Here is a 26677-nt window from a genome sequence, read left to right as displayed (position 1 = left end):
TTTTTTTGATAATGAAACAAAATTAAATACGTACATAAAAATCTTACATATTGGCTGACTTTATAGTTTATATAGGGACTTGTTAACTAATTCACCTCGTATGATGATTTGGACGTAAAATCAGTTTGAAGAAAGCAGAGTTAAAAAATGACTTGTCACCAATTCGTCTGACTTAACGCATATTGTTGGAAGTACAACGTGAAACTTAAATTTCACAATGACTGCGGTACAGGAAGGGTTTTGGAAGTACAACGTGAAACTTAAATTTCACAATGACAGCGGTACAGGAAGGGTTGGTGGGGAACTACATTTGAACTTGGTCGTCGAACTTCTAGAAGTTAATTTACGTGCAAAGGTAGTGGTATTTCCCTTTCTGTTGCTGTCTATCAGTCTATCTACTACAATAAGGCAATAAGCCATCTGTTTACGCCAAGATCATATTTCTCTGTGTCCCTGTATTGCTATTTGCCTATTCCAGATCAAACCTTACTGTTGCTATCAGGCCAACTTGTACAGTTTAAATAAATAGATTTTGATCCATAATGGTTGAATCAAGTACTTCCAATTATCTTTAAATATGTTTTCTTTGAAACATATGTGATTAGTCAAAATAAGAGAATCAGGAGTAGATTCGAACGATCTTACCTAATTGCTATATAAAATCATGTGGTCGTACAATGTGTGATCAATCAAAAGCCATAGAGCAGTTTTAAGACTACAATAGTACAATCTGACCAAATTTTTTTCCTTGGATTATTGTTCTGAAACTCTTGATAAGAAAATGCAAAATATTTACTAAGAAACCGAGTAATTACAAGGCATGTAGTACATAGTACATACGCCTTTAGAGATGCTACGGCAATAAATCTGAGGAGAATTACGTCTCCAATGAGTGTAGAATTAGAGACTCTACGCCCAAAGATATACTGGAATGGTGAAATGTACAGTCCTTAAATTTGAATAACCATCAAAATTTGGAAGGCTGGTTGTATTTTCGTCTAATTCTACATTTTGAAAACTAATTACATGAAAATTAATAACCAAATAGCTACATTTTGGACAAAATTCTGACATTTTACTTCTTTCAATTTACATATGCACCTCTCGTCGTTTTCTACCGGCTGCAGCACGTTGAGTAAATGGGAATTAAAGTGTACCCTGTAAATTTACACTTGTACTAATATACTTAATTGGTTGCCGGCTCTATTCAATTGTTTATATACTAATTTTGGAGTCATCTACTGCCTTAATCTTATACTTTAGTTTGACATCATTATTCATAAGTTAGTATCCAGTTGATTAAAAAAAAGACTCACCAAGAAAGGAAAAATTAAAAATTTCATTAGCTCCACATCCTGGTAAGCAGTTGCAACGAATTTGTTGAAAAACACTAAGGCATTTTTAGTACACATGGCAATATTACATTTCTACATCCAATCCATAAGACTTGCTTTTTAAGTACGCAAAATAGTTATGAACTATTGCTAATCAATCTGTAAGTCCAAATCGAAAATTTGGTGAAAATTCAAATCAATTAAATGAATAATAAATTAGATAATTTTCTTTATAATTAAGTTGATAAATTGAATTTCATTTTTTTTTTTAATTTTAAAAAGTTTTCAACAAATCTCAACAACTCTCATAGCACGTCTAAGCACTAACGTTGAAATTGTGTGTATAGTTGAGAGGTGTTAGTTTTAAGAAGCTCAAGTCGATGCGTGTGAAGCAAAGGTGCAATCCATGCTCTCCACGAGAGAGAACACCAACTAGGAAAAAAAATAGAGAGAGGCTAGCCGGAAAAGTATGCCGTCTTCTATCGGAAGTAGTTCAAGGAGATCAAATTACAGTAGACGGCTAGATTTTCCTGATAACTTCTCAGATTCTAGTGACTATGGTGTTGGTGGAACAATGCTTCCAATATTTCTAAATGATCTCCATAGAAACAATCAAAATGAAGATTTCGTTGAAGTCACATTACAACTCGAAGACGATGCCATTTTTCTTCATAGCATTACTCCAACAGCTAGACTAGATACACCAGGTGAAGATGGTTTAATTTCAAGGAGTGTGTCGGCGACTTCCAGACTACGTCGAATGTTTTCATGGAGAAAATCTACGTCCGCACGACCTTCAGCAGATATTACAGAAGATCCTACAATTTCAGCTCGGGACATTAGAAAAATGAGAGCTAGACTTGAACGTACCAGGTCCAGTGCTCAACTAGCACTGAAAGGATTGCGATTCATCAATAAAACAACTGGCACTGTTGATAAAAATGAACTCTGGCTAAAAGTTGAATTGCAGTTCGACTCACTTTCCAAAGATGGTTTGCTATCTAGAGAAGATTTTGGTCAATGTATAGGTAAGCTAAATCATATAACTCCGTAATATAGTGTACCTGAGGCGAGTAGTATTAGGATCGGTGACCTTATGATAAGTGTTCGAGTTGCATTTTATTTAAGCAAAGAAGAAAAACAGTTTTAAATGGTTTGAATTTTGCTGTTGGTCCAGGGATGGTTGACTCAAAGGAGTTTGCATTGGGAATTTTTGATGCGTTAGCAAGACGGAGACGACAAAAGATTGACAGAATTACGAAAGAAGAGCTTTACGACTTTTGGTTGCAAATTTCAGACCAAAGCTTTGACGCTCGACTTCAGTTATTCTTTGACATGTGAGTCATTCTAGGACCCGGCTCATTAACGTTGTTTACACTGTTGATTAGTCCCAGGAACACCTCGAATTTCGTATTTTGAATTTTGAAGTACAAGACGTTTTTTTTAAAATTCTAGCTTACTGTGACTTAGGAATACACATTAGTCAATATATATCGATTAATAATTTTCTCCATCTGTTGTATAGGGCGGATAGTAATGAAGATGGAAGGATTACGAGAGAAGAAGTTCAGGAGGTAACAATTTTACACTTTGGCAAATACTAAACATGCCATCATGTCAAAAGTATTCTCGAACTACTGATTGACTTAGATTTTCAAAGTTTAAAAAAGATTTTATTTTTTGGCTAATTTCAATAATATATATTAAGTACGCTGAGAAAGGCACCATAACAAAATTCACTTATGTAACTGTCGTGAAAATTAGTTTGGACTCGTTTCATTTCGATGCAAAATCATGCGCAATCTGAACTCATGTTATGTCAATTTTGCGCATTTAATCATGTCATGCTAATTTTGAGTATGCTTGCAGCTTATAATGCTGAGTGCTTCTGCAAACAAACTGTCTAAGTTGAAAGAACGAGCTGAAGAATATGCTTCCTTAATAATGGAAGAACTCGACCCAGAAAACTTTGGTTATATTGAGGTATAGAAAATCAGTAATTGATAGACCTTGGCTGAACTATACCATGTTAATGTTTATATATTTTTTTTGTCCAGTTATGGCAGTTGGAGACGTTACTGTTACAAAGAGACAACTACATGAACTATAGTAGACCATTGAGCACTGCCAGTGTAGCGTGGAGTCAGAGTAGAGTTTCATTGAAGACGAAGAACGCCGTACGCAAGCTAACAAGCACGCTGCGGGGTCTCATTTTAGAGAACTGGCAAAGAGCATGGATAATTGTGGTGTGGGCACTAATCATGGCAACCCTTTTTGCTTGGAAATTTAATCAATATAGAAAGAAAGCGGCTTTTCATGTCATGGGGTATTGCTTGTCCACAGCTAAGGGAGCTGCTGAGACTCTCAAGTTTAACATGGCTCTCATTTTGTTGCCAGTTTGCCGTAACACGCTTACATGGCTTCGGTCTACAAAAGCTAGATTGTTTGTTCCTTTCGACGACAACATCAACTTCCACAAGGTAAGTCTAAAAAGTTAGTCCATCTGGACGAGGTAATATATCCGGTATAACCCCATATAATCAGCCAAAACTGGAGATGTGGTTATTCCGCTGCGGTGTCCTTCATTCTCGTTCTAAAGGATTGGCATCATCAAACTAGTTTAAATTCCCAACTCTAGCAAAAGACAAGATTACAGTCTTTGCCGCCCCACGTAGTACACCTAACATATTTGTTGTGCCAGTAGATATATTAGGCAAGCTTTTCTGTTGATCATTGTTACGTAAATTGTTGCTTTAATACTTAACGAATTTTCTTTTAAAATATTATAAATCTATTTGAAGTTAATGCCAACATGAAGTTGACTTCAGAATATATAGGAGATAAATCTGTACTGCGATTGGCGATCCAACGTGCGCTAGTGTTACGTCCAAGATGAAGTTGACTTGCCAACTACGTTTGGACACCAATACTCAATTGAAGAGGCTAACAGAAGTCTTTAAGAATTTGGTACCTACGATGGAGACCCAGTATGTTACTTTAATACTAAAAAAGGCAAAACTGGACACTTGAAAATGGCAAAATATGCATATTGGAGGTTCTACCATCTCCTAAGAAGTAACTCACGTAGTCCCATGTAAATTGCATATACCCTTTGTCAACAGTGTTTCTGGGAAGCACCCTAATCCCAGAAAAATGTATGTTATTTACTTTTAATGAGTTGAGCCGGTATACTGGTATATTCGTGGCTTTCCATCCTCGTTGTTGACTTTTAATTTCAAAGTAACGACAATAGACAAGTCTTAGTTTACCATAAGAAATACGATATTTACACATTTTAACAGTAAAAAATTTGCAGGTGATAGCATCCGCTATAGGTGTGGGGATCCTTCTTCACGCTGTCAATCATTTGGCCTGTGACTTCCCACGTCTGATCAACTCTTCACCAGAAAAATTTGCCTTGATATCATCTGATTTCCATGACAAGAAGCCTACTTACACTGACCTTATAATAGGCGTATTAGGAGTGACTGGGATCACTATGATAGTTCTCATGGCCATCTCGTTTACCCTTGCCACTCATCACTTCCGAAAGAATGTAGTCAGGCTTCCTGCACCTTTCAACCGACTAACTGGCTTCAACGCATTCTGGTACACACACCATCTATTCGCTCTTGTCTACATCTTGCTTCTCATTCATGGATCCTTCCTGTTCTTGGAACACCGATGGTATGAAAAGACGGTAAGAACCTTCAGCCTTTTCTAAAGAAAGACACTTGTGAGAAGTTGGATGCAATGAAATCTTGTGCTAAAAGCTCAACACATGGGCGTAGCAGATGTGAGTTTACATTGCATTCAACCGCACAGAACAGTCCACTGATGGAGTTTTGTGATCTGTCAACAGACATGGATGTACATCTCAGTTCCCTTGTTGCTATATATAGGCGAGAGGACCCTCCGAACATGCAGATCAAATCATTACTCGGTTAAGATACTGAAGGTACTCTTTCATCCCACACAAATAAAACACCAACATAAAATTGAAGAGCATGTATATTATCAGAGTTGCTTCTACGTTGGTCGAAATTATTGGCCAAATATGAAAATCAACTACTATTATTTCTTATGCTGCGTCATCTTCTTTTTCTCAGGTAGCAGAACTACCAGGAAACGTGTTTAGCTTAGTTATGTCCAAGCCCAATGGATTCAAGTACAAGAGTGGGCAGTATATATTCCTACAGTGCCCAAGAATCTCTCCATTTGAATGGTGGGTGCCTTGTCATTTTTCTTCTACTGCTCTCGGTTTTTAATAAAATTATTGACCTTAAAAATACTTTAGGCATCCGTTCTCCATCACTTCGGCACCTGGAGATGATTACCTCACCGTTCACATCCGAACAGTAGGAGACTGGACACAAGAGCTTAAGCGAGTATTCACTGAAACTTGTGATTCACCGATCATTATTGGTAGAGCAAGGTTTGGCCAACAAGTCAAACAAATAGATTCAAAAGGGTAAGCTTGGCATATTTTACAGAAACAACTACTTGGAATACTACACTAAAATGAAACGAGACATATTCATGACTTTTGCACACACTATTCAACAGTTAATATTATCGACCCAATCATTTACTTGAATGAACTGTGTGCTGGACAACCCCTTCTCTGATTAGTATGCCCCACCAATGAATTAGCCTTTAAACAATCCTAGTTCGGCTGTTTGAATGTCAGTTACCATGAATGTTCTGAAGTAATTACCACGAAATGCAAGGGGTGACCACTTCATGGACCTAGTTTCCAAAATCTTCAAAGTTAGTAGTACAGAACTGAACTACCAACTAGAATATCATCATCCCAACCATTTGCATGATTTTTTTTGCAATGGTAATTCCTCACAAAGAAAGTGACTGAACAATCGCAGCAATCTAAAAAGACTACTTGTCGATGGGCCATATGGAGCTCCAGCACAGGACTACCGCAATTATGACGTGTTGCTTCTCGTTGGGCTTGGAATAGGAGCAACCCCATTTATAAGCGTCCTCAAGGATCTGCTCAACCACTTGAGAACATCAGGAGAACAAACGGTAATAATCTAAAGGTTAATTTTTTCTTATGCTCTTATCTGACAGATACTTGCCAAGTCTAATTCAAGATCCCACTGATGACTTAGGATTCAAACACAGAGACGAGTAGATCAGAGGACAGCCTTAATAGCTATACATCGTCATCGGTAACACCCAATGTAAAAAGGAGATCACAGAGGACCACTAATGCTCATTTTTATTGGGTTACCAGAGAAGCAGGTTCTTTTGAATGGTTTAAAGGTGTTATGAATGAAGTTGCAGAAATGGATCAAAAAGTAAGTATATTCTTTTTTCATTACTTGATTTACTTCAACCTTTGAAAATATAGACCCAAGAAGATCACGTGAAAATAGAATCCCAGTAGTATAGGACTTAAAATTTCTATGTTAAAGTCACCGACTGACAGCTGCTCTGTCTTTGTTGTCATACTCACTGAAACAGGGCGTAATCGAGCTGCATAACTATCTTACTTGTGTTTATGAGGAAGGGGATGCAAGGTCGACCCTTCTCACAATGGTCCAAGCTCTGAACCATGCAAAACATGGCGTTGACATACTGTCTGGAACTCGGGTAAGACTTTCAATGGTTACCTTCACATTCATGGGAGTTAAAGTTAGGGACGTTGACATTTCTGATGAAGAGTAGTAAATTTTGATGCTATGAGGTCTTCGTTCCTATTCACTAATGATAAAAAAACTGACTGGTTATGACTACTAACCATTCACACATCATTCTCCTGCAGGTAAGGACACACTTTGCCCGACCAAACTGGAAAGAAGTCTTCTCAAAAATAGCATCAAAGCATCCATCTGCGACAGTAGGTAAAAAACTAACACTAAATTGACCTAACATTAGTGAAAATAAGTATCTGATATACTTAGTATTTACTTTTATCTTTCAAAGTACATTGAACTTCTAGAAGTTAAAAATACTGCTATGAGACCTAGATAGCATGAAGAATCGTAGTAGAAGATAGGGCTAATTACTCCTAGTCAAGTTCCAATCTGCTAACTTGGACAGGAAAAAGACCCCATATGTGAACAGAAAATGTTACCTACTTCTAAAAGCGAGGAATTATTTCAAAACTGCAGGTGTCTTTTACTGCGGAATGCCAGTATTAGCCAAGGAACTCAGGAAGTTATCACAGGAGCTAAGCCACAAGACCTCAACACGCTTTGAGTTTCACAAGGAATATTTCTGAAGAAAGACTGCCTACCCGTAAGAGAAAGCAAAAAGAGAATATATATACAACCCATATGATAGTTTTATAAAAGTGTCACATGTAAATAACATATTATTAATTTAGTTTTGCTGGACAACAGCATAGACAGGGAACCCTATTTAGGTACAAATTACCTTCACAATTTTCACATAGTTTTTTCAACTACTTATTTGAATTAGTTTGAATTTTTTTGTAAGAGACTCCAATGAGAATAAAATAAAGAAAAAATGGTACATATATTTCCTTTTTCTACGAGAACCTCATATGTTGACATCGAATTTAGGAGCCAAAAAGTACACACATCGTCCCCAGGTAAACCTTTCCTGTTGATGGTTCAATAGGAAAGGCAACATAACATAGGCTTTATACATTCATACTCTTCCAAGTTTATTTGTATTGATCTCTCTACGAATTCACCCCAATATTAACATGTAATTTAGAATTGCATAAGCAAATCTCATATAAAACTTTCTGCTTGGTGGTCCAATGAAAATCATATTCGGCTATTTGTGGAGATTTACATGGTTCTCGATAAGTTGATGCAAATCTATATTCTCTTTGATGGGGATTCTGAAAACCCTATGTTTAAAATACTTCAATTTCAAAATACAAATGGGTTTCTACTATATTGTAATCCGTTGTATCTCAGGAGTTGTAAGCTATTGGTGAATGGGTTCCGACCCAGTTGAGATGTCTACATTCCCATCCAAATGCCTGTTAGCCCCCTCTCTTAAATGTAACAAAGACTGTTACGTGAGCTAGAGCTGTGATACACACAGACACAGACACAGACAGGCAGATCTACTGTTTTTCTTCATCATCTTCTTCTTTTCCCTTTAAGTGAGCAAGTTGAAGGAGAATGAAGTACAGAAGGATAAATACCATAAAAAGGACGGGGACTGATTGCACGCAGTGATGAACAGCATCACATTGTTATAATAGAGGTATAAAGATGCCCACTATTATCATTTAAAATGACATTCAAACTGGAAATTCAGGACATGGTGCAAAAAATATGAACTTGTAAGATAGACCAAACAACAGTCCTAAGATCCAATATTCTTGATTGTGTATTACCAGGCTGAAAATAATACATTTCATGCTAAAAGTCAGAACATTTCCTTCCATTCTAAGCAATTCAGAGTGCCAAATGATAAGAAGTAACATTCCACTAGAGCTAAATAAATAGTACTCACAATCAATCATCCTTCAATCGCTTGAGAAGTTTGGAAGCCCAACGCCGAACGCGCCTTTTCAATGTGTATCCAACAACAACACCAGCAATGAAGCCAACAACAACAAGCTTTGAACACGTGGACAGTGAAACCATGTGACTGAAAAAAAGAAGTACAAATTGTCATGTAATGCTAAATATGAACTAGTATTAAAAGAAAAGAAATTGCAAACCCGTGAGTTCTGCGAAGAAGAACAGTAGATTTATCTACAGAGAGAGAAGCAGGGTGTTGTTCACTGTAAGAAGAAGAACAAGTAGTTCCATTTTTTGATGATTCCTTGGCAAGAGATCGAACACCTTGTTTCACCCCTTCCATTTTTCGATGACTAGAATCATGTCTGGTTAAAACTTTTTAAAGACCGGCAAATTCTATGGGCCATATACATAATAATAGCCCATGCGTAACGGGCTTTCTGGTGGGCGTGCAGTAATGCACAATAGACTTCTGATACTCTCATACTGAGTACACATCACAGTATCATACCAATACGCCATAGCATCATCGTGTTCCTTGTCCTACTATTATTTTTTCTTTAAGCTGTCTTTAGTTGATATATAATCGTTCCACGTCCAAGAATTCCCTTACAAAATGTAAAGGGAAGTAGCCAGTAGATATATAGCCGCCATGTCATTGGCTAGCCAACCTCGCTCCAACGATGGTTGTTTGTTTGTAAGTCATGATACCATCACCACAACAAACATAAACAGAAATAAAAGCATAGGTGAAAGAACTCACTAATCTCTATTATATATTTGAAACTAGGTATTATTCGTGCCTACGATACGTTTTGTTATGAGGTGTTTATTATGTTGTTTGTGGTATTAATCTTGGTACACACAAATATTTTCAAATGTGTAGGCTATGTGGGAATTTGTAGACATTTTATTTTGAAGTGGTACTATATGTTGTTGTATGTGTGGCCTATGTTCAAAATTTGTATGTTCAATATTTACACTCTAGGTATTATCGATACCACGAAGTGCTATTGAAGTTATTCTGAAACAATATTTAAATTGATCGAAGAAAATAAAAAAAATAAAATAGTAGTAAAATTAGGATTAGTCAAATCTTTTTATTCTAGTTATTAGTTTTAAGCCTGTGTCTTTCAACTTCTCAAGTCGATAGCTACTAGTTAGCAATACTAATCTGTATCTACGGAGACCTTAACAGCATAATAAAAGTACACTACACATTTTTGTCCACACACAATAAATTACCAACTATATCAATAATTAAATTAAACAACTGCCAAACATTAATATGTTTCTTCTTGATGTGGTGAGAATCAAGTATTCTAGTTTACCAAAAAAATCAAATATGTAAATTAAAAGGAGGCCTTCTAAGAGTGCGTGAGATGTCACCAACAATGCAAAGTTACATGACTTTGATAAAATTCAATATATACAATCCTTAATTATGCTCCCACTTATTATACTACTTGCTCAAGTTCATAGATTGCCTCAATTATAATGCACATTGGGGCATCAAAAGTGAAACTTCGCTAAAACAATGATATTATATACCTAACTGCAAAACCCACACATCAAAACCTAAAAGAAAAAACCTACACAACTAAGCCAGGGTTTTGAAATAAGCCAAATAGCTTTAAGGTTGCTCCGAATGGTATACTCTGAAAGTTGAGCGAAGTTCATTTTTTTTTTTTTTTTTTTTTTTTTAAAAAAAAAAAAGTTTTTTTTTTGGTTTTGGTTTTGTTTTTGTAGTATATACTCTTGAATAAAAGAAAATATTGGTTTTTTTTTTTTTAATTTTTTTGTAGTATTACTCTTGAATAAAAGAAAAAAATGTTAGTTTTTTTTTTTTAATTTTTTTAAGTGGAAATTTTATTGATAATGATAACGAGGATTATAAATAATTAGGACAAGCCAAACAAAATTTGCGCCCAAGTCCTTTCTGAATAGCAAATCTATCCTTCTAAACACAAACTTCGTTGAATTTGTCACGCGTTGTTGTCATAACCAAAAGTCTCTTGAGAAAGCTCAACCAATCGTTGTTCCAAAAACCGAAAAATGTCAAAACTAAAACGGAATGAAACAATGTTGGTTAGCTATCTACAAGCTTCCTCATGCTTCTCTTTTTTTTTTTTTTTTTTTTTTTTGTAGTATATATTCTCTTGAATAAATGAAAATATTTTTTTTTTTTTTTTTTTTTTTGTAGTATTACTCTTCAAATAAAAAAGAAAATGTTTTTTTTTTTTGTAGTATATACTCTTGAATAAAAGAAAATGTTGGGATATTTTATTTTTTTTTTTTTTTTGTAGTATATACTCTTCGAATAAAAGAAAATATAGGGTTTTTTTTTAGTATATACTATTAGAATAAAAGAAGATGTTGTTTTTTTTTTAATTTATTTATAGTATATACTCTTCAAATAAAAGAAAATGTTTTTTTTAGGTCTTTTGTAGTATATACTCTTCGAATAAAATAAAAAATGTTGTTGTTGTTGTTATTATTTTTTATTTATTTATTTATAGTATATACTAATCAAATAAAAGAAAATGTTTTTATTTTTTTTGTTTGTCGTATATTCTCTTCGAATAAAAGAAAATGTTGGTTTTGTTGTTGTTTTTAAGAGGAAATTTTATTTATAACGATAACAAGTTTTACAAATAATTAGGACAAGCGTGTAAAAAACTGTGACGCAAGTCCTTTCTGAACTGCATATCATATCCTCTTGAATATAAACTCGTTAGAACCAGCTGGCATTAGGTAGTACTCCATAACTTTCTACAATCACTTAAGGAGCTTAATAGATTGTTGTGCCAAGAAACCAAAAGTGTCGACACTGAACGGAATGAAAGAATGCTGGTTAACTCTAAAAGCCTCCATGTGTTATCACACAATAGGAAAGAGAAAACACATAAAATAAGACATGTGCTTTTGTCTGAACAATCTTACGTGGTATGTGCGCAAAAACTTAGGTTTTTCAAGATGTATTTTTTAACTTCAGATTTCCTAGATGAAGATCGTGACTTTGTAATGAGGTAGAACATATGGAAGAATGTTTCACAAGGTAGTTAGACCAACATGTATATTTTGAATTGATGGCGCAAACTTTAATAGTGGAAGTTGTTTGGAGCTTTTAGAGTAGTGCACGCTTGATTGTATTTGAAGCGAGAATAAGTTCAGATTTAGCTTTGCTTTTTTGTGAGTTTTGATTTGTCTTATTTTTATTGGGTTTTATTTTTTATTTTTATTTTTTTTGTTTTTGTAGTGGATAATCTGAAAAAAAAAAGAAAATGATTATGTTTTTTTTTTTTTTTTAGTATATACACTTCGAATAAAATAAAATATTGTTGTTGTTATTATTATTGTTTTTTTATTTTTTTTATTTATAGTATATACTCTTCAAATAAAAGAAAATGTTTTTTTTTGTAATATATTCTCTTCGAATAAAAGAAAATGTTGGATTTGTTGTTGTTTTTAAGTTGAAACTTTATTTATAATGATAACAAGTTTTACAAATAATTAGGACAAGCGTACAACAAGCTGTGACGCAAGTCCTTTCTGAACTGCAAATCCTGTCCTCCTAAATACAAACACGTTAGAACCAGCTATCTTTAGGTCGTAGTCCATAACTATCTGCAATCACTTAAGGAGCTAAACAGATTGTTGTGCCAAGAAACTAAGAGTGTCGAAACTGAACGGAATGAAACAATGCTGGTTAACTCTAAAAGCCTCCTCGTGTTATTTCAATATAGGAAAAAGAAAGCACATAAAATGAGACATGTGCTTTTGTCTGAACAGTCTTACGTGGTATGTGCGTGAAAACTTAAGTTTTTCAAGATGGGTTTCTTAACTTTAGATTTCCCAGATGAAGATCGTGACTTTGTAATGAGGTAGAACATATGGAAGAATGTTTCACAAGGTAGTTAGACCAACATATATATTTTGAATTGATGGCGCAAACTTCAAAAGTGGAAGTTGTTTGGAGCTTTTAGACTAGTGCATGAGACTGTATTTGAGCAGAATAAGTTCAGTTAGCTTTGCTTTTGTGAGTTTTTGATTTGTCTTATTTTTATAGGGTTTTATTATTATTTTTTTTTTTTGTTTTTATAGTGGATAATCTACGAAAAAAAGAAAATGATGATGTTGTTGTTGTTGTTGTTGTTGTTTTTGTTTTTTTTTTAGTATATACTCTTCAGATAATAGAAAATGTTGTTATTGTTGTTGTTGTTGTTTGTTGTTTTTTTATTATTATTTATATTATATACTCTTCAAATAAAATAAAATGTTTTTTTTTGTTGTATATTCTCTTCGAATAAAAGAAAATGTTGGTTTTGTTGTTGTTTTTTAGTGGAAATTTTATTTATTATGATTACAAATTTTACAAATAATTAGGACAAGCGTGCAACAAGCTGTGACGCAAGTCCTTTATGAACTGCAAATCCTATCCTCCTGAATACAAACTCGTTAGAACCAACTGTCATTAGGTTGTAGTCCATAAGTATCTGCAATCACTTAAGGAGCTTAACAGATTGTTGTGCCAAGAAACCAACAGTGTCAAAACTGAACGGAATGAAACAATGCTGGTTAACTCTAAAAGCCTCCTCGTGTTATCACACAATAGGAAAGAGAAAGCACATAAAATATGACATGTGCTTTTGTCTGAACACTCTTACGTGGTATGTGCGTGAAAACTTAATTTTTTCAAGATGGAACTTTAGATTTCCTAGACGAAGATCGTGCCTTTGTAATGAGGTAGAACATATAGAAGAATGTTTCACAAGGTAGTTAGACCAACATGTATATTTTGATTGATGGCGCAAACTTCAATAGTGGAAGTTGTTAGGAGCTTTTAGAGTAGTGCACGCGACTGTATTTTAGCAGAATAAATTTAGTTAGCTTTGCTTTCGTGAGTTTTTATTTGTCTTATTTTTATATGGTTTAATTTTTATTTTATTTTTTTTGTTTTTGTAGTGGATAATCTACGAAAAAAAGAAAATGATGATGTTTTTGTTTTTGTTTGTTTGTTTTTTGTTTTGTTTTTTTTTTTTTTTTTTTTTTTTTTTTTTTTTTTGTAGTATATACTCTTCGAATAAAAGAAAATATTGTTGTTGTTGTTGTTGTAATTTTTTTTTTTATTTTTTTTATTTATAGTATATACTCTTCAAATAAAAGAAAATTTTTTTTTGTAGTATATCTTTTTGAATAAAAAAAAAATGTTAGTTTTGTTTTTGTTTTTAAGTTGAAATTTTCTTTATAATGATAACAAGTTTTACAAATAATTAGGACAAGCGCACAATTTCGTGGACGCAAGTCCTTTTCGAATCGCAAATCCTATCCTCCTAAATACAAACACATAAGAACCAAATTTATCTTTAGGTAAGTAGTCCATAACTATCCGCAGAATCACTTAAGGAGCTAAACAGATTGTTGTGCCAAAAAACTAAGAGTGTCTAAACTGAACGGAATGAAACAATGCTGGTTAACTCTAAATGCCTCCTCGAAAGTGATCACACAATAATAGGAAAGAGAAAGCAAATAAAATAAAACATGTGCTTTTGTAATGCAACACTTTTACGTGGTGTTATGTGCGTGAAAATTTAATTTTTTCAAGATGGGTTTTTAACTCCATTTCCTAGATGAAGATCGTTGCTTTGTAAAGAGGTAGAACATATGCAAGAATGTTTCACAAGGTAGTTAGACCAACCATTATATTTTGAATTAATGGCGCAAACTTCAATAGTGGGAAGTTGTTTTGAGCTTTTAGAGTAGTGCACGCTGTATTTGAGTGATTTTGAGTTAGAAAAGTTGAGTTTTTAGCTTTGTGAGTTTTTGATTTGTTTTATTTTAGTTTTTTTTTTTTTTTTTTTTTTATTTTTTTTGTAGTTGATAATTTTTGATGATTTTTTTTTTTTTTTTTTTTTTTTTTTTAGTATATACTCTTGAATAAAAGAAAATGTTGTTTTGTTATTGTTATTTTTTTTTTTTTTTAATTTATAGTATATACTCTTGAAATAAAAGTAAATGTTTTTTTTGTTATATATTCTCTTCGAATAAAAGAAAATGCTGGTTTTGTTGTTGTTTTTAAGTGGAAATTTTATTTATAATGATCACAAATTTTACAAATAATTAGGACAAGCGTGCAAAAAGCTGTGACGCAAGTCCTTTCTGAACTGCAAATCCTATCCTCCTGAATACAAATTCGTTAGAACCAACTGTCATTAGGTTGTAGTACATAACATTCTGCAATCACTTAAGGAGCTTAACAGATTGTTATGCCAAAAAACTAACAGTGTTGAAACTGAACGGAATGAAACAATGCCGGTTAACTCTATTAAGCCTCCCTCGTTGTTATCACATAATAGGAAATAGAAGGCACATAAAATAAGACATGTGTGCTTTTTTGTCCGAACACTCTTACGTGGTATGCGTGAAAACTCCATCGCTTTTCAAGATGGGTTTTTTAACATCAGATTTCTTAGATGAAGATCGTGACTTTGTAATGAGGTAGAACATATGGAAGAATGTTTCACAAGGTAGTTAGACCAACTTGTATATTTTGAATTGATAGCGCAAACTTCAATAGTGGAAGTTGTTTGGAGCTTTTAGAGTAGTGCACTTGATTTGTGATTCGAAGGGAGAATAAGTTCAGTTAGCTTTGCTTTTGTGAGTTTTTGATTTGTCTTATTTTTATAGGATTTTATTTTTATTATATTTTTATTGTTTTTGTAGTGGATAATCTACAAAAAAAAAGAAAATGCTGATGTTGTTTTTCTTTTGTTGTTGTTGTTGTTGTTGTTGTTGTTGTTTGTTTTTTTTTTTTTTTTTTTTTTTTTTATTTTTTTTTATTTGATTTTTTTTAATATATACTCTTCGAATAAAAGAAAATGTTGTTGTTGTTGTTGTTGTTGTTGTTGTTATTTTTTTTTTTTTTTATTTATAGTATATACTCTTCAAATAAAAGAAAATGTTTTTTTTTGTAGTATATTCTCTTCGAATAAAAGAAAATGTTTTTTTTTTTTAAGTTGAATTTTTATTTATAATGATAACAAGTTTTACAAATAATTAGGTTGTAGTCCATAACTATCTGCAATCACTTAAGGAGCTTAACAGATTGTTGTGCCAAGAAACCAACAATGTCAAAACAGAACGGAGTGAAACAATGCTGGTTAACTTTAAAAGCCACATCATGTTATCACACAATAGGAAAGAGAAAGCACATAAAATAAGACATGTGCTTTTGTCTGAACACTCTTACGTGGTATGTGCGTGAAAACTTAATTTTTTCAAGATGGGTTTTTTAACTTCAGATTTCCTAGATGAAGATTGTGCCTTTGTAATGAGGTAGAACATATGGAAAAATGTTTCACAAGGTAGTTAGACCAACATGTATATTTTGAATTGATGGCGCAAACTTCAATAATGGAAGTTGTTTGGAGCTTTTAGAGTAGTGCACGCGATTGTATTTTAGCAGAATAAGGTCAGTTAGCTTTGCTTTTGTGAGTTTTTATTTGTCTTATTTTTATAGGGTTTACTTTTACTTTTTATTTTATTGTTTTTGTAGTGGATTATATACGAAGAAAATATTGCTGTTGTTGTTGTTGTTATTTTTTTATTTTTTTTTTATTTATAGTATATACTTTTCAAATAAAAGAAAATGTTTTTTTTTTGTAATATATTCTCTTCAAATAAAAGAAAATGTTAGTTTTGTTGTTGTTTTTAAGTTGAAATTTTATTTATAATGATAACAAGTTTTACAAATAATTAGGACAAACGCGTCACAAGTCCTGTGTATAAAGTCCTTTCTGAACTGCAAATCCTATCCTCCGTAATACAAACTCGTTAGAACCAACTGTCATTAGGTTGTAGTCCATAACTATCTGCAATCACTTAAGGAGCTTAACAGATTGTTGTGCCAAGAAACTAACAGTGTCGAAATTGAACGGAATGAAACAATGCTGGTTAACTCTAAAAGCCTCCTCGTGTTATCACACAATAGGAAAGAGAAAGCACATAAAATGAGACATGTGCTTTTGTCTGAACAGTCTTACGTGTTATGTGCGTGAAAACTTAAGTTTTTCAAGATGGGTTTTTTAACTTCAGATTTCCAAGATAAAGATCGTAGCTTTGTAAAGAGGTAGAACATATGGAAGAATGTTTCAGAAGGTAGTGGATCCAACACGTATATTCTGAATTAATGGCACAAACTTCAATAGTGGAAGATGTTTTGAGTTTTTAGAGTAGTGCACGCGACTGTATTTAAGAAGAATAAGTTCGGTTAGCTTTGCTTTTGTGAGTTTTTGATTTGCTTTATTTTTTTGGGATTTTTTTTAAGGATTTTTTTATTATTATTATTTTTTTTTGTAGTGGATAATCTACGAAAAAAATAAAATGGTGATGATGTTTTTTGATTTTGTTTTTTAATTTTTTTGTAGTATATATTCTTCGAATAAAACAAAATGTTGTTGTTGTTATTGTTATTTTTTTATTTTTTATTTATAGTATATACTCATCGAATAAAAGAAAATGTTTTTTTTTGTTGTATATTCTCTTCGAATAAAAGAAAATGTTGGTTTTGTTGTTATTTTTAAGTGGAAATTTTATTTATAATGGTTACAAATTTTACAAATAATTAGGACAAGCGTGTAACAAGCTGTGACGCAAGTCCTTTCTGAACTGCAAATCCTATCCTCCTGAATACAAACTCGTTAGAACCAACTGTCATTAGGTTGTAGTCCATAACTATCTGCAATCACTTAAGGAGCTTAACAGATTGTTGTGCCAAGAAACCAACACGTTCGAAACTGAACGGAATGAAACAATGCAGGTTAACTTTGAAAACCTCCTAGTGTTATCACACAATAGGAAAGAGAAAGACATAAATTGAGACATGTGCTTTTGTCTGAACACTCTTACGTGGTATGTCCGTGAAAACCTTAGTTTTTCAAGATGGGTTTTTTAACTTCAGATTTCTTAGATGAAGATCGTGACTTTGTAATGAGGTAGATCATATGGAAGAATGTTTCACAAGGTAGTTAGACCAACATGTATATTTTGAATTGATAGTGCAAACTTCAAAAGTGGAAGTTATTTGGAGCTTTTAGAGTTAGTGCACGTGATTGCATTTGAGCAGAATAAGTTCAGTTAGCTTTGCTTTTGTGAGTTTTTGATTTGTCTTATTTTTAAAGGGTTTTATTATTATTGTTTTTTTTATAGTGGATAATCTACGAAAAAAAGAAAATGATGATGTTGTTGTTGTTGTTTTTTTTTTTTTTTTTTTAGTATATACTCTTCAAATAAAAGAAAATATTGTTGTTGTTGTTGTTATTTTTTTTTTAATTATTTATATTATATACTCTTCAAATAAAAGAAAATGTTTATTTTTGTTGTATATTCTCTTCGAATAAAAGAAAATGTTGGTTTTGTTGTTGTTTTTTAGTGGAAATTTTATTTATTATGATTACAAATTTTACAAATAATTAGGACAAGCGTGCAACAAGCTGTGATGCAAGTCCTTTCTGAACTGCAAATCCCATCCTCCTGAATACAAACTCGTTAGAACCAACTGTCATTAGGTTGTAGTCCATAACTATCTGCAATCACTTAAGGGTCTTAACAGATTGTTGTGCCAAGAAACCAACAGTGTCGAAACTGAAAGGAATGAAACAATGCTGGTTAACTCTAAAAGCCTCATCGTGTTATCACAAAATAGGAAAGAGAAAGCAAATAAAATAAGACATGTGCTTTTGTCTGAACACTTTTACGTGGTATGTGCGTGAAAACTTAATTTTTTCAAGATGGGTTTTTTAACTTCAGATTTCCTAGGTGAAGATCGTGCCTTTGTAATGAGGTAGAACATATGGAAGAATGTTTCACAAGGTAGTTAGACCAACATGTATATTTTGAATTGATGGCGCAAACTTCAATAGTGGAAGTTGTTAGGAGCTTTTGGAGTAGTTCACGCGACTGTATTTTAGCAGAATAAGCTCAGTTAGCTTTGCTTTTGTGAGTTTTTATTTGTCTTATTTTTATAGGGTTTAATTTTTATTTTATTTTTTTTGTTTTTGTAGTGGATAATCTACGAAAAAAAAAAAATGATGATGTTTGTTTGTTTGTTTGTTTGTTTTTTTTTTTTTTTTTTTTTTTTTTCCGTTGTTTTTTTTGTAGTATATACTCTTCGAATAATAGAAAATATTGTTGTTGTTGTTGTTGTTGTTGTTGTTGTTGTTGTAATTTTTTTTTTTTTTTTTATTTATAGTATATACTCTTCAAATAAAAGAAAATGGTTTTTTTTTGGTAGTATATTCTCTTTGAATAAAAGAAAATGTTGGTTTTGTTGTTGTTTTTAAGTTGAAATTTTATTTATAATGATAACAAGTTTTACAAATAATTAGGACAAGCGTGCAACAAGCTGTGACGCAAGTCCTTTTTGAACTGCAAATCCTATCCTTCGTAATACAAACTCGTTAGAACCAACTGTCATTAGGTTGTAGTCTATAACTATCTGCAATCAATGAAGGAGCTTAACAAATTGTTGTGCCAAGAAACTAACAGTGTCGAAACTGAATGGAATGAAACAATACTGGTTAACTCTAAAAGCCTCCTCGTGTTATCACACAATAGGAAAGAGAAAGTACATAAAATGAGACATGTGCTGTTGTCTGAACATACGTTTTATGTGCGTGAAAAAAATTAAAATGAGAGATGTGCTGTTATCACACAATAGGTTTTTTTTTTGTACTTGATAATCTACGAAAAAAATAAAATGATGATCTTTTTTTTTTTTTTTTTTTTTTTTTTTTTATAGTATATACTTTTCGAATAAAAGAAAATATTGTTGTTGTTGTTGTTGTTTTTTTTATTTTTCTTATTTAGAGTATATACTCTTCAAATAAAAGAAAATGTTTTTTTTGTTGTATATTCTCTTCGAATAAAAGAAAATGTTGGTTTTGTTGTTGTTTTTTATTGGAAATTTTATTTATAATGATTACAAATTTTACAAATAATTAGGACAAACGTGCAACAAGCTGTGACGCAAGTCCTTTTTGAACTGCAAATCCTATCCTCCTGAATACAAACTCGTTAGAACCAACTGTCATTTGGTTGTAGTCCATAACTATCTGCAATCACTTAAGGAGCTTAACAGATTGTTGTGCCAAAAAACCAACAGTGTCGAAACTGAACGGAATGAAACAATGCTGGTTAACTCAAAAGCCTCCTCGTGTTATCACACAATAGGAAAGAGAAAGCACATAAAATAAGAAATGTGCTTTTGTCTAAACACTCTTACGTGGTATGTGCGTGAAAACTTAATTTTTTCATGATGGGTTTTTTAACTTCAGATTTCCTAGATGAAGATAGTGACTTTGTAATGAGGTAGAACATATGGAAGAATGTTTCACAAGGTAGTTAGACCAACATGTATATTTTGAATTGATGGCAAATTTCAATAGTGGAAGTTGTTTTGAGGTTTTAGAGTAGTTCACGCTTGATTGGATTTTAGCGAAGAATAAGTTTACTTAGCTTTGCTTTTGTGAGTTTTTATTTGTCTTTTTTTTTATAGGGTTTTATTTTTATTTTTTTTTTTTTTTTGTAGTGGATAATCTAAAAAAAAAAAAAAAATGATGATGTTTTGTTTGTTTGTTTTTTGTTTTTTTTTTTTTTAGTATATACTCTTCGAATAAAAGAAAATGTTGTTGTTGTTGTTGTTGTTGTTGTTTTTTTTTTTTTTTATTTATAGTATATACTCTTCAAATAAAAGAAATTTTTTTTTTTTTTTTTTTTTTTTGTAGTATATTCTCTTGAATAAAAGAAAATGTTGGTTTTGTTGTTGTTTTTAAGTTGAAATTTTATTTATAATGATAACAAGTTTTACAAATAATTAGGACAAGCGTGCAAAAAGCTGTGACGCAAGTCCTTTTTGAACTGCAAATCCTATCCTTCGAATACAAACTCGTTAGAACCAACTGTCATTAGGTTGTAGTCCATAACTATCTGCAATCACTTAAGGAGCTTAACAAATTGTTGTGCCAAGAAAAACAAATGTCGAACCTGAATGGAATGAAAACAATCAATTTGGTTAACTATAAAAGCCTCCTCATGTTATCAAACAATAGGAAAGAGAAAGCACATAAAATAAGACATGTGCTTTTTTGTCCGAACACTTTACGTGGTATGTTACGTGAAAACTTAATTTTTCAAGATGGATTTTTTAAATTCAGAAGATGAAGATGAAAATGAGGAGAACATATGGAAGAATGTTTCACAAGGTAGTTAGACCAAATGTATATTTTTGATTGCTTAAACTTGATGGAAGTTGTATGCGGAGGTTTTAGAGTAGTACCACCGAGGTATTTGAAAAAATAAAGCTTTGCTTTTGTGAGTTTTGATTTGTCTTATTTTTATAGGGTTTTATTTTTTTTGTTTTTTTGTGTGTTTTAGTGGAGAAATGATTTTTTTTTTTTTTTTTTTTTTTTTTTTTTGTAGTATATACTCTTTGAATAAAAGAAAATATTGTTGTTGTTGTTGTTGTTATTTTTTTATTTTTTTTTTTATTTATAGTATATACTCTTCAAATAAAAGATTTTTAATTTTATTATTTTTTTGTAGTATATTCTCTTGAATAAAAGAAAATGTTGGTTTTGTTGTTGTTTTTAAGTTGAAATTTTATTTATAATGATAACAAATTTTACAAATAATTAGGACAAACATGCAACAAAGCGTGTGCAAGTCCTTTTGAGCTGCAAATCCTATCCTCCCTAAATACAAACATGTTAGAACCAACTATCTTTAGGTTGTAGTCCATAACTATCTGCAATCACTTAAGGAGCTTAACAGATTGTTGTGCCAAAAACCAACAAAGGTCGAAACGAACGGAATGAAACAATGTTTGGTTAACTCAAAAGCCTCCTCGTGTTATCACAACAATAGGAAAGAGAAAGCACATAAAATTGAGACATGTGCTTTTTTGTCCTAACGAACACTTTACGTGGTATGTGCGTGAAAACTTAATTTTTTCAATATGGGTTTTTAACCTCAGATTTCCTAGATAAAGATAGTGAATTTGTAATGAGGTAGAACATATGGAAGAATGTTTGACAAGGTAGTTAGACCAAGATGTATATTTTGAATTGATGGCCAAACTTCAACAGTGGAAGTTGTTTGGAGCTTTTAAAGTAGTGCACGCGACTGTGTTTGAGCAGAATAAATTCAGTTAGCTTTGGTTTTGTGAGTTTTTGATTTGTCTTATTTTTATAAGGTTTTATTTTAATAATTATTTTTTTGTTTTTGTAGTGGATAATCTACGAAAAAAAGAAAATGTTGATTTTTTTTTTTTTTTTTTGTAGTATATACTCTTCAAATAAAAGAAAATGTTGTTGTTGTTGTTGTTATTTTTTTTTTTTTTTTATTTATAGTATATACTCTTCAAATAAAAGAAAATGTTTTTTGTTGTATATTCTCTTCGAATAAAAGAAAATGTTGGTTTTGTTGTTGTTTTTAGTGGAAATTTTATTTATAATGATTACAAATTTTACAAATAATTAGGACAAGCGTGCAACAAGCTGTGACGCAAGTCCTTTCTGAACTACAAATCCTATCCTCCTGAATACAAACTCGTTAGAACCAACTGTCATTAGGTTGTAGTCCATAACTATCTGCAATCACTTAAGGAGCTTAACAGATTGTTATGCCAAGAAACTTAACAAAGAAACTGAAGCGGAATGAAACAATCTTTGGTTAACTCTAAAAGCCTCCTCGTGTTATCACAATAATAGGAAGAAAGAAAACACATAAAATAAGACATGTGCTTTTGTTTGAACACTCTTTACGTGGTATGTGCGTGAAAACTTAATTTTTCAAGATGGGTTTTTAACTTCAGATTTCCTAGATGAAGATTGTGACTTTGTAATGAGGTAGAACATATGGAAGAATGTTTCACAAGGTAGTTAAACCAACATGTATATTTTGAATTGATGGAAGCAAACTTCAATAGTAGAAGTTGTTTGGAGCTTTTTAGAGTAGTGCTTGCCTTTGTATTCAAAGCGAGAATAAGTTCGGTTAGCTTTGCTTTTGTGAGTTTTTATTTGTCTTATTTTTTTTTAGGGTTTTATTTTTATTTTTTTTTTTTTTGTTTTTGTAGTGGATAATCTAAAAAAAAAGAAAATTTTTGTTTGTTTGTTTGTTTTTTTTTTTTTTTTTTTTTTTTTTTTTGTAGTGTATACTCTTGAATAATAAAAAAAGAAAATGTTGTTTTGTTGTTGTTGTTGTTATTTTTTTTTTTTTTTATTTATAGTATATACTCTTCAAATAAAAGATTTTGTTTTTTTTTTGTGTTTTTTTTTTTTTTTTTTTTATATTATATTCTTGAATAAAAAAAAATGTTGGTTTTGTTGTTGTTTTTAAGTTGAAATTTTATTTATAATGATAAGAAGTTTTACAAATAATGAGGACAAGCGTGAAACAAGCTGTGACGCAAGTCCTTTCTGAATTGCAAATCCTATCCTCCTAAATACAAACATGTTAGAACCAGCTATCATTTAGGTTGTAGTCCATAACTATCTGCAATCACTTAAGGAGCTTAACAGATTGTTGTAAAAAACCAACGGTGTTTAAACCGAGAGCGGAATGAAACAATCTTTGGTTAACTCTAAAAGCCTCCTCGTGTTATCACACAATAGGAAAGAAAGCACATAAAATGAGACATGTGCTTTTTTTGAACACTTTTACGTGGTATGTGCGTGAAAACTTAATTTTTTCAAGATGGGTTTTTAACTTCAGATTTCCTAGATAAAGATCATTGAATTTGTAAAATGAGGTAGAACATATGGAAGAATGTTTCACAAGGTAGTTAGACCAACATGTATATTTTGTATTGATGGCGCAAACTTCAATAGTGGAAGTTGTTTGGAAGTTTTATAGTAGTGCACGCGACTGTGTTTGAGCAGAATAAGTTCAGTTAGCTTTGCTTTTGTGAGTTTTTGATTTGTCTTATTTTTATAGGATTTTATTTTAATTATTATTTTTTTGTTTTTCTAGTTGATAATACGCGAAAAAAAGAAAATGATGATGTTTTTTTTTTTTTTTTTTTTTTGTAGTATATACTCTTCAAATAAAATAAAATGTTGTTGTTGTTGTTGTTATTTTTTTTTTTTTTTTTATTTATAGTATATACTCTTCAAATAAAAGAAAATTTTTTTTTGTTGTATATTCTCTTCGAATAAAAGAAAATGTTGGTTTTGTTGTTGTTTTTTGGTAGAAATTTTATTTATAATGATTACAAATTTTACAAATAATTAGGACAAACGTGCAACAAGCTGTGACGCAAGTCCTTTCTGAACTGCAAATCCTATCCTCCTGAATACAAACTCGTTAGAACCAACTGTCATTAGGTTGTAGTCCATAACTATCTGCATTCACTTAAGGAGTTTAACAGATTGTTGTGCCAAGAAACTAACAGGGTTGAAACTGAACGGAATGAAACAATGCTAGTTAATTCTACAAGCCTCATCATGTTATCACACAATAGGAAAGAGAAAACACATCAAATAAGACATGTGCTTTTGTCTGAACACTCTTACGTGGTATCTGCGTGAAAACTTAATTTTTTCAAGATGGGTTTTTTAACTTCAAATTTCCTAGATGAAGATCGTGACTTTGTAATGAGGTAGAACATATGCAAGAATGTTTCACAAGGTAGTTAGACCAACATGTATATTTTGAATTGATGGCAAAAACTTCAATAGTAGAAGTTGTTTGGAGCTTTTTAGTAGTAGTGCACCTTGATTTGTATTTGAGAGAATTAGTCAGGTTAGCTTTGCTTTTGTGAGTTTTTCATGTGTCTAATTTTTTATAGGGTTTTATTTTTATTATTTTTTTTTTTTTTGTAGTGGATAATCTACGAAAAAAAGAAAATGATGATGTTGTTTTTTTTTTTTTTTTTTTTTTTTTTTTAGTTTTTGTCTTGAATAAAAAGAAATAAAAGAAAATGTTGTTGTTGTTGTTGTTATTTTTTTATTTTTTTTATTTATAGTATATACTCTTCAAATAAAAGAAAATGTTTTTTTTTGTTGTATATTCTCTTCGAATAAAAGAAAATGTTGGTTTTGTTGTTGTTTTTATTGGAAATTTTATTTATAATGATTACAAATTTTACAAATAATTAGGACAAGCGCAACAAGATGTGACGCAAAGTCCTTTTTCGAACCGCTGCAAATCCTATCCTCCTGAATACAAACTCGTTAGAACCAACTGTCATTAGGTTGTAGTCCATAACTATCTGCAATCACTTAAGGAGCTTAACAGATTGTTGTGCCAAGAAACCAACAGTGTCGAAACTGAACGGAATGAAACAATGTTGGTTAACTCTACAAGCCTCCTCATGTTATCACACAATAGGAAAGAGAAAGCACATAAAATAAGACATGTGCTTTTTGTCCAACACTTTTACGTGGTATAATGCGTGAAAACTTAATTTTTTCAAGATGGGTTTTTAACTTCAGATTTCCTAGATGAAGATCGTGACTTTGTAATGAGGTAGAACATATGGAAGAATGTTTCACAAGGTAGTTAGACCAACATGTATATTTTGAATTGATGGCGCAAACTTCAATAGTGGAAGTTGTTTGGAGCTTTTTAGAGTAGCACGCGTATTTGTAAGCGAGAATAAGTTCGATTAGCTTTGCTTTTGTGAGTTTTTTTATTTGTCTTATTTTTATAGGGTTTTATTTTTTTTTTTTTTTTTTGTTTTTGTAGTGGATAATCTACGAAAAAAAGAAAATGATGATGTTTTTTTTGTTTGTTTTTTGTTTTTTTTTTTTTTTTTTTTTTTTTTTTTTTTTTTTTTTTTTTTTTTTTTGTAGTATATACTCTTCGAATAAAAAATTGTTGTTGTTGTTGTTGTTGTTGTTGTTGTTATTTTTTTTTTTTTTTTATTTATAGTATATACTCTTCAAATAAAAGAAAATGTTTTTTTTTTTTTTTTTGGTAGTATATTCTCTTTGAATAAAAGAAAATGTTGGTTTTGTTGTTGTTTTTAAGTTGAAATTTTATTTATAATGATAACAAGTTTTACAAATAATTAGGGACAAGCAACAAAACAAGTAGGACGCAAGTCCTTTTTGAAGCTGCAAATCCTATCCTCCTAAATACAAACTCGTTAGAACCAAGCTGTCATCTTTAGGTTGTAGTCCATAACTATCTACAATCACTTAAGGAGCTTAACAGATTGTTGTGCCAAGAAAAACCAAAGGTCGAAACCGAATGGAATGAAACAATGTTGGTTAACTCAAAAAGCCTCCTCGTGTTATCACAATAATAGGAAAGAGAAAGCACATAAAAATGAGACATGTGCTTTTTGAACATACGTTTTGTGCGCGTGAAAACTTAATTTTTTCAAGATGGGTTTTTTAACTTCAGATTTCCTAGATGAAGATCGTAGCTTTGTAAAGAGGTAGAACATATGGAAGAATGTTTCACAAGGTGGTTAGACCAACACGTATATTTTGAATTAATGGCGCAAACTTCAATAGTGGAAGCTGTTTTGAGCTTTTTGAGTAGTGCACGCGACTGTATTTGAGCAGAATAAGTTCAGTTAGCTTTGCTTTTGTGAGTTTTTGATTTGTTTTATTTTTATAGGTTTTTTTTTTTGGATAATTTTTTTTTGTTTTAAAATGGATAAAAAAAAAAAAATGATGATTTTTTTTTTTTTTTTTTTTTTTTTTTTTGTAGTTTATACTCTTCGAATAAAAGAAAATGTTGTTGTTTGTTGTTGTTGTTATTTTTTTATTTTTTTTATTTATATTATATATACTCTTCAAATAAAAGAAAAATTTTTTTTGTTGTATATTCTCTTGAATAAAAAGAAAATGTTGGTTTTGTTGT

General features: G+C 31.5%; 1 protein-coding gene and 1 long non-coding RNA gene across 2 annotated transcripts; one reads left to right on the top strand and one right to left on the bottom strand.

The window, feature by feature from the left end:
• The first annotated feature begins 1694 nt into the window (after positions 1-1694).
• On the top strand, positions 1695-7857 carry LOC147472947 (Riboflavin synthase-like superfamily protein). The gene is made up of 14 exons (XM_086588004.1): positions 1695-2362; positions 2512-2671; positions 2860-2908; positions 3204-3317; positions 3392-3814; positions 4651-5034; positions 5197-5292; positions 5444-5559; positions 5632-5805; positions 6215-6377; positions 6464-6652; positions 6819-6947; positions 7120-7198; positions 7469-7857. The coding sequence occupies exons 1-14, from the start codon at positions 1804-1806 to the stop codon at positions 7576-7578; spliced, it is 2745 nt and encodes a 914-aa protein (XP_086444130.1). The 5' UTR covers positions 1695-1803; the 3' UTR covers positions 7579-7857.
• On the bottom strand, positions 6642-7200 carry LOC147472948 (uncharacterized). The gene is made up of 2 exons (XR_015210631.1): positions 7096-7200; positions 6642-6967 (listed from the first exon to the last, which is right to left on the bottom strand). It is a non-coding gene; the product is annotated as an uncharacterized LOC147472948 (long non-coding RNA).
• Positions 7858-26677: the final 18820 nt, after the last annotated feature.

Source organism: Coptis chinensis, unplaced genomic scaffold, assembly GCF_015680905.1.
Source record: "Coptis chinensis isolate HL-2020 unplaced genomic scaffold, ASM1568090v1 utg617_pilon_pilon, whole genome shotgun sequence".
Lineage (NCBI taxonomy): Eukaryota > Viridiplantae > Streptophyta > Magnoliopsida > Ranunculales > Ranunculaceae > Coptis > Coptis chinensis.
This window is presented reverse-complemented; position numbering and strand designations above follow the sequence as displayed.

Bases quoted from the DNA above. Each gene is read 5' to 3' on its own strand.
- LOC147472947 (XM_086588004.1), top strand. From the start codon at position 1,804: ATGCCGTCTTCTATCGGAAGTAGTTCAAGGAGATCAAATTACAGTAGA. The intron at 5,035-5,196 runs GTAAGAACCTTC...ATCTGTCAACAG, and splicing joins ACCGATGGTATGAAAAGACG to ACATGGATGTACATCTCAGT. The intron at 5,806-6,214 runs GTAAGCTTGGCA...GAACAATCGCAG, and splicing joins AAACAAATAGATTCAAAAGG to CAATCTAAAAAGACTACTTG.